Here is a 7,925-nt window from a genome sequence, read left to right on the forward strand (position 1 = left end):
ACAAATGGATTTTATACTGCAGTTAATTTGATAGTTTTATTGACCCTAAAGGCTCTGGCTCATGTTTTACTTTAATTCAAATCCAGCGACCTTTTAAGAAATCTGGAAAATATTTTTATGAGGAAAGACTGTTATTGTTATTATCATTATTATTATTAAACTTTAACTTTAAGATGTAAACTAACTATAGATATATGTCAAAAAATATCATTGCAAATATTCCAAGAAGAACGAGACAATTTTTTTCTTTTTTATTAAATTATTTTTTGTTAAATTATGAGTCATTTCATCATCTCAGTAAAAATAGTGAACGTAATTTTCTTCCACGTAAAGAAACTGTACTTTTTTTTCCTTCTAGGGACCACCGATGCTAAAAAGGGAAAAGAAAATAAGAGCAGAGTAAGTCGGTCATCCCTGGCCTCTGACAGTAAATACGAGTCTTGTTTAAGTCTTCTATGATACACGAAACCATGACTGGTCCCTCCCGCTTGCTGAACACCAAGGCGCACACTAGCTCCCCCTCCGCACCTCAAAACCCCTCCCCTTCCACTCTTAAACCTATTTAGCATCTGACGCCGGGATACCGTTTCCAAAAATATTGTAAGGAAAAAACTTCCTGCACGAGGAGAATCGTGCCAACCGCCACTTTGACCATAGTTCCTTCCAAAGTAAGACGCGCAGAGACCCATCTCGAAATTATTCCCCTCAGCTTCAAGGATATCTATACAATTTTTGTAACCACGGCTTCAAAGGTGGACAGCGTGTTTTCCTCTCTATCTCTGCATTTCTTCAAGAAAGAAATGGAAGAGGGCTCCAGTTCTCCGGTTTCCCCTGTGGATAGTCTGGTGACCAGCGAGGAGGAGCTGGACAGACAGCAGAAAAGCTTCGCGAGAAAGAGGAGGCACAGCAAAAAGTCCAGCGACGACAGCAGCGGCAGCAGCCCGGGTCCGGTGAAACGGGGGAAGAAGCCGAGTCCGAGCAGCACTCAGTCGTTCGAGGAGCTGCAGAACCAGCGGGTCCTGGCCAACGTCCGGGAGAGGCAACGGACTCAGTCTCTGAACGAGGCCTTTGCGTCTTTGCGCAAAATTATCCCCACACTGCCGTCGGACAAACTCAGCAAGATACAGACGCTGAAGCTGGCCTCCAGATACATCGACTTTCTCTGTCAGGTGCTGCAGAGCGACGAGATGGACAGCAAGATGTCCAGTTGCAGTTACGTAGCGCACGAAAGACTCAGTTATGCGTTCTCTGTGTGGAGGATGGAGGGCGCTTGGTCTATGTCAGCATCTCACTAGCACCCACAGACCGTCACTTCCAATGCCAAAGCGGTGGGTAGCACGAAGCCCGGAAAGAAAAAAGTCGATGATGTCAGTGTTTACAGCAGGAAAAAGAAGTAATAACGATGAAGGGCTCGTTTGTAAAGGCGCCGCTGTAGGCAGATATAACGCCTTATGGTAAAACGGTTATGAAGCGCATTATGGGAGTCATCCCCCAAATTCTGTTTATTTTCACTTTGAACTTTACTTAAAAAAAAAGAGTCGTTATCAGGTGACGACTTGACCACGTGTCTGGAGGGAAACTGTAGCCAGATGTGTAGGTGACAGGCATCCAGTGCGTCAAACGTGTCCCCATCCCTTTTTTTTAAATGTTCAAACTTTAAGCACGAGGCCGCAGCATCTTTTAAACCCTGCCTGTCCGCGCGCAAACTCTCGGGGACAGAATAATCCATGATATCAATTTGATGTTCCGAGACTTGAGTGAAGCAGAGGGATGTGAAAAATGGGCTCGTGTTTATTTGAAGGATTAGGCGGAGGAATGAATACAAATAATAGTTGCGGAACTTGTTTACATGCAGGCATTAAGTAGGTGCCACATCTGCTGCTCTCTTCTATTTATTGCCAAAAAATTAAGTGTTTTTTTTTTTTAGTTTTTTTTTAACTTTTGTAGTCCCTCTTATAAGGACCCTAGTTTTTCTTTTTTTTTTAAAGGGCCAAGACGCAGCTGTAGTGCCACTACGGGTAATTTATATCCACAACAGAGCGCCTTCCTGTGTGGAGACCGCAGGAATGGGCAGCTCCTGCGGCTGGACGGGGAAGTTCAGGCCAGTGCAAGACAACAAAAACAGAGCCCGCATTAACACGCAGGCTCGTTACTTTCTTCGGGCTTGCTTTGCTCCCTGATCTGGTGGACTGGTTACTCTACAGCTGACCTGCAGCTGGGACAGATGGCACTGTTTTGGAGGTTTTACTTTTAATTTGAGCTTTTTATTTTTATTTTAGCAAAGGGGTATTAAAGAGGGAGTAACAGTGACTCTATTAGTGATGTCAGTAATCAGGAATGCGTCTTGTTTTAGTCGCTGTAACCTTCCTTTAAATATCCGACAGGGCTCAGGGCCCGATGTGAAGATCGAAGCCTGTCCGGTCCTGACTGCTCCTCGGAGCTCCTCTGAATCTGATATCAGGCTCTTCACCGTGATTTGCTTTAAATTTGAAGGCGCATCCGCGACATGCTGGCTAGATTCAAAATATTCCGACGTGTGGCTTGATAGCGTTAAAAAGGCAGAGTTAAACCGGCGCTGGGGTTTCTCACGGGCTTCAGGTTTATCCAAAATATAGTTGGAATGAAAAGTAACAACAAACATTTTTTAATTTAGCAGCAAAATGAATAATTCACACCGGGCTGTGGACACACTGCGGGGCCTTTCAAAACAAACTGCGACCTTGGTGAGCCGCGTGATTTATTTCAATAATAACTCGGGGCTTAACTTTGCTCCGAGGAATTGGATTTTATTGTTTCAGGCTTGTCCACTAACGCCGAATTTACTCAGGTGCTTTAAAACCGAAGCCCAGAATAAAAGCAGCTGTGGAAGTACATTCGCATTCAAAACCACGCTGCTTCCCTGCCTCCATGTGGTTTTACTCAGCTCCGTGGCTAATAATTGATTCATTCATTAGTTCGCACGTGCTAATTGAGCCCTTACATGCGTAAAATACGCCAGATGTCCTCCCCCCGAAAAGCCAGAGCCGATAGATAGCCTGTCACTTTCCACACACGTGATCCCTCCTGATCAATAACATCTCCCCCACATTTCTTTCTCCCTGTTTCTTTTGCAGACTGTTAACTTCTACAAAGTATGAAGACCACAGGGATTATTGAAGAACCCATGGACCTCAAAGGCATGGCGCAGAGACGTAATGCGAGCCACAACTACAAACTCTCTGGGAGTGAGTGTGGATGTCGACCCATCGCACTGCTTCTGATCGTCCGGAGCAGTTTGTGGAAGAGAGAGCGGGGGAAGCAGGAAAAGAGCCAGAGCCCTGTGATGTGTGTAGGCCTAAAAGATGTTACAGCGAATAGCTCGGATTCACGGCCTGTATTCCACCAAAGCCATCCTTTAATCGTTTTTAGAAGTAAATATATTTTTGTGTTTTGTTTTGTTTTTTAAAGACTAAACCAAATTATAAATATATATAAATAAATGCATTTTGTAAATACTTGTGTAAGTACGCCTATAGCCTGTAAAGGGACCAATGCAATTTAGATTTTTTTTTTCGCTGCATGGATTTAGTTCATCGACTTTCTTTAGCAAGTCTCCATCCAAACTCCGTCCAGTGTACATTTTCTTTGGTTTGTTTTGCTTATTTATTAAAACACGTATTTTTTGAAAGAAATACGTTCCGGTTTTTTTTTTTATTCGAGTTATATATTTTAGGCTAGAACATGTAGTTCTGCTGATTAAATTCAAATAAAAAATACATCAAAGAAATAAATATAAAATTAAAAAAAAAATTTAGCCAATTTTTTAGATGGGCGTAAAAGAATACGGCTCCCATGTAAACCACATTCTTTCCCTCTTTCTCCGCTGGGTGTGAGAACGTGCCCCTCCTCTTGTTATGGAAAGAAAACACCGAGAAAAAAAACAGACCATAAAATAATACAGCTTCATTAACAGTGCAGGAAACTCGAGCCAGTTTCAAACTGGGTCATATAAAATGTTTGTACGCTTAAATAACGAGTAATCATTTCAAATGGCGATGCCTTTGTGCTTCCTAACGAGCAGGGAGCCCCCAAAAAACCGCAGATAAGGACAATAACTCTGCCTGTAGTATGAAAAAAAAAAACCCCAAAGACCCCTCCTAAATGACTGAAGAAATTCCTTTGAATCTCCGCTCAGTCAATACATCCAAACTGTTTACATGTCGTTTTCCCAGACGTGGTTAGATGCAATCTAAACACTAAAAGGACCTCATTGTTAACGTGGGGCTGTTAGTGTAAATGGATGGCTGACTCTTTGTGGCTATTTCAGCTGTGTACAGTGCACTGTGGGTCTGCTGCTGGAATAACTGGGTAGCCTAATTTTATCAACCAGTAAAACAAACGCCTGCCCCCTGGTTTAAATACAGCACTTTCAAATTACTTTTTCCCGCACTGAACCGCCGGCTTCTCCGGTGAAAAGCTGTATAAAGAATCAGCGATCTTCACTGAGCTGGTCTTATAAAATACTTGTGTTACTAAATATTTAACCCTCTACATGAGTGATGCTGAGTCTGATTTTTTCTTAATGGTCTTTGAACGCGGCCTCAATTAGGAGCCACCTGCAGCCACCGTGGCTTTATCCTCCTGTAGGTTTGTGAATATGGTAATGCGGCACTCTGCCGTCAAACACTTTTACTGTTTTACAGTGTGAGGAGTCTGTGCAGCAGGGAGCCTCTTTTATTTTGAAAATCAAGAGCTTTCCATCACTTAGAAACCGAGAGTGACCTATATTTATTTCAACCTTTTAAAATAGATTGGTTTATATGATAAAGACGGTGTGACCAGTCCCAGTCTTACTGCTCGAGGAATGGCACGACCCTCCCTGCATGAAGGGTAAGGATCAGGCCATTGTAAATGTGGTGAATTTACACATGCTATACCTGAGCCGCATGGCAGCCAAAACACACTCACTGGAGTTTCTGTATAATAACAAGCGCATATTCCTGTGAGCTCTAACTAATTAATCTCTAAGAGTTTAAGCAATAATAGCCAGAATCCTTTTCTAAATCTTTCACAATGTTTCAAAAAAAATATGAACAGACGCCACAGTGTGCAGTCACTTTTGGCATGGTGGTCTTGGACGTTGTTGTGCAGCCCTTCCTACCAAGGCCGGCTTATCCATAGGAGCCCGTTTGATACCTGCTCATTATCCCAGGCCCTCACAGCTGAGCAGCACAGAATCACCCGGGGCCACCGCTCCAGTGGTGCGAGAGATCCAGATGTTTCCCGTAAAATCAGACGGAAAAAGCTACAAAACTTTAATTTGCACTAAAAAACGGAATAAAGTAAAGGTTTACACTCTGTGTGCCTCAAACGGTATTGTGTGTTCGTCTGGTTAAGTAAAGAAAAAAAAATCAAAGGTTAACCTTTTACCACTTTGAAGGGTGATGTTGGCTCAACTCTCTCTCTCTCTCTGTGTGTGTGTGTGTGTGTGTGTGTGTGTGTGTGTGTGTGTGTGTGTGTGTATTTGTTTGTATGTGTTTGCTGGCAAGGCTGGAAGTCAGCTGTGTAGGCTGCCACTGAGGGAATACACAAAGCATTAGTCAGGCTTCAAATATGCCTCAAAGTTTTGAGCCATATCTGATTTTTCTCTTTGGTTCCCCTGTTGTGAAGGTTTACTTTATCAAGTTAAGACTGATGAAACGGGTGATTAAAAAGGTATTCTTGCTAAGAAATTAAACTACTTTGAGCAAGACAGCTCTTTATTATTCAGTATTTTATGCATACACTGGCCTCACTAGAGGAGAAAAATGCTTCATGCAAACACAACAAAAGCTGCAAACAAGCCACATAAAGATCCTCCATCTGTCATAAAACAAATAAAAATGAAACTGCAGGCGTTTCTTTCTGTGTTTATATGAACCGGTGCTGACATTATGGACATCTTCACTAACAAAGCAATAAACTGCTGTGTATAAGGTAAATGAGCAGAAGTTCAAATGCGAGGAGAGAGTGTGTGATAGTTTGAGAGTTCAGAGAAACCTGGCAGAGACTGAGCTGTCGAGGCTGCCCTGAAAAAAACAGAAGATTCTGGCATTTTTCTTAAGCTCGTCTCCACCTTTCCTTCATTCCATCATTTATTCAGGCGCCCTGAGATCCTACACAGAAGCATGTGCCTGCATTACTGTCATATCTCAGGCTCATATTCTTAAATATGAGGATTTTATTTCTTCAAAGAAGGTGGAAACTCAATATTTTAGATTTTTCTTAAGCAGCTTTATGCCTCTTACAGTCACCACACGTCGTCACTCACAGTCAGCTCCTTCCTCTTCATCATGCATCTGCTGATTGCTGATTATGCTGATTACACTAACAGAAAGCGTTTGGTGTATGGGATAGTTTGTAATGACTGATCGTTGAATTCCACCAGCAAACCCTTTTTTTCCCTCAGTCTGCTTCGATCCTGACCTACAGCCTCAAACTTAACAGACTTTACACGACACTGCTGAGGTTCATCCTCCATTAATCCTACATTAAAGGGCGTGGCACTCTAAAGCACTCCTAAGTATCCTCATAACCCCGATTTTGTGTGTCTGTCATCGGCCCTATAAAAAGAAAAGTTCACTGCATGCACATAGTTCAGGTCTCATACCTACTCTCTGGCATCTCCGTGCTTATCAAAGGGTTTCCTGCATTTTACAGCTCTGAGTCGTAGTGTGCACATCATCCTCTCATCCCCACACTGCTGCCGTTCACTGCGTGTCTCTTTGGGGTATTTTATTTCCCCATTTTGTGTGACAAACACATCTGCAGTGCAGTTCTGAAAACACCTTTCACTTCTGATTTGTGATGTACTAAAAAAACCCGATCTGATGCTGCTGCCACGTGAAAAAAAGACAACGTCTGATCTGTCATGTTGTTTTCGTATCTCTCTGTATGAGATTACTGTTGTTATAAAAACAGTGAAGGCAATCACACTCAGTTCTGGAAAGCAGAGAGATCAAATTCCAAATTAATGTGGAGGCAGATGCTTTTGTTGAAATCCTCTCTGGGGTATGAAGTGTTATTTAGGAGTCTTTTATGACAGACTGTCAAAACAAAAGCTTTTTTTTGGAGCATCAATTGATATCAGGTCTGGATTGCATTAAGAAATAAATGTGATCAATTAAGCAATAGATAAAGTATAATTGCAGAGCACAAATATGCATGCAGCTGTGGCCTGGAGCTGCATTATGTGTGTTTATTATACATAACCTCTGGTGTTCTCTAAAGTCCATCTGACCTCAGCTTATATGCATGCACACATATATATAAACTGCATCCATTTCTGACTAACACAGCCAACATCTTTTATTGTGCATTTAAATATGTATTATTCCTTCATAAGATTGAAAAAAAAATTGTGTGAATCGTCACACCAAGTTAGAAAATATCCAACTTTAGCGTCAGTGATGTCAGCCAAACAATAATTGCAGCCTTGCTATCAGGTTCAGGCGAAGGACGGTGGAAGAACGAAACATTTCTTTAAGGTTTCACTGGTTTTTTTTACTCACAAACAAATACACACAAAAAAACACATTAGCTATAATAACAGTTGATCAATATTTCTAACTCACCCCATAGTGAGTTCGGCCAGACACCAACAAATCAGTGTTTTTGCTGGTAAACCACAGTTTACAAATATGAATATGTATAATTTCCCTTCACCGTGGCTGAGAGCCAGTAACGAGGCTGATAGCTGCTCACAGACAATGCAGTAAAATTTGATTTGTCTGCAGGCCGGGGAGGAGACGAGGGTCTGTGTTTGTAGGGTGATGTGCCCCCACCTTCTCTTGCGCATCATTAGCACTAGTGATGACTGCAGGGTCAGCAGGAGTCACCAGGTCACGCCACTTCAGGAGCCAACCTTCTCGTTTATTTTTCACTACATTCAAGAGAAATGAGAACTA

The 7,925-nt window shown here is 42.2% G+C and overlaps 2 protein-coding genes across 6 annotated transcripts in view; one reads left to right on the forward strand and one right to left on the reverse strand.

Annotated features, from left to right (window-relative positions):
* Positions 1-573: 573 nt before the first annotated feature.
* On the forward strand, positions 574-5,920 carry twist2. 2 transcript variants are annotated; one of them, XM_080903383.1, is made up of 2 exons: positions 574-1,328; positions 3,114-5,888. In XM_080903383.1, exon 1 carries the CDS (start codon positions 801-803, stop codon positions 1,293-1,295), a length of 495 nt encoding a protein of 164 aa, XP_080759509.1. In that variant the 5' UTR covers positions 574-800; the 3' UTR covers positions 1,296-1,328; positions 3,114-5,888. The 2 variants fall into 2 exon arrangements, with proteins under 2 accessions (XP_080759509.1, XP_080759508.1); XM_080903382.1 differs by having other exon boundaries at positions 639-1,212; positions 3,114-5,920.
* Positions 5,921-7,546: 1,626 nt separating this feature from the next.
* hdac4 (histone deacetylase 4) overlaps positions 7,547-7,925 on the reverse strand; it is a 130,476-nt gene continuing 130,097 nt past the window's right edge. For 3 of the 4 annotated variants that reach the window (XM_080902325.1, XM_080902323.1, XM_080902326.1), the window contains one exon: positions 7,547-7,900. The gene's annotated coding sequence lies outside the window, so the exon portion shown is untranslated. The remainder of the gene's footprint in view (positions 7,901-7,925) is intronic. The other variant, XM_080902324.1, reaches the window with a different exon arrangement.

This window comes from Rhamphochromis sp. 'chilingali', assembly GCF_963969265.1.
Source record: "Rhamphochromis sp. 'chilingali' genome assembly, chromosome: 14".
NCBI classification, from domain to species: Eukaryota; Metazoa; Chordata; class Actinopteri; order Cichliformes; family Cichlidae; genus Rhamphochromis; species Rhamphochromis sp. 'chilingali'.

Coding starts and splice junctions, on each gene's coding strand:
- twist2 (XM_080903383.1), top strand. CDS start 801: ATGGAAGAGGGCTCCAGTTCTCCGGTTTCCCCTGTGGATAGTCTGGTG.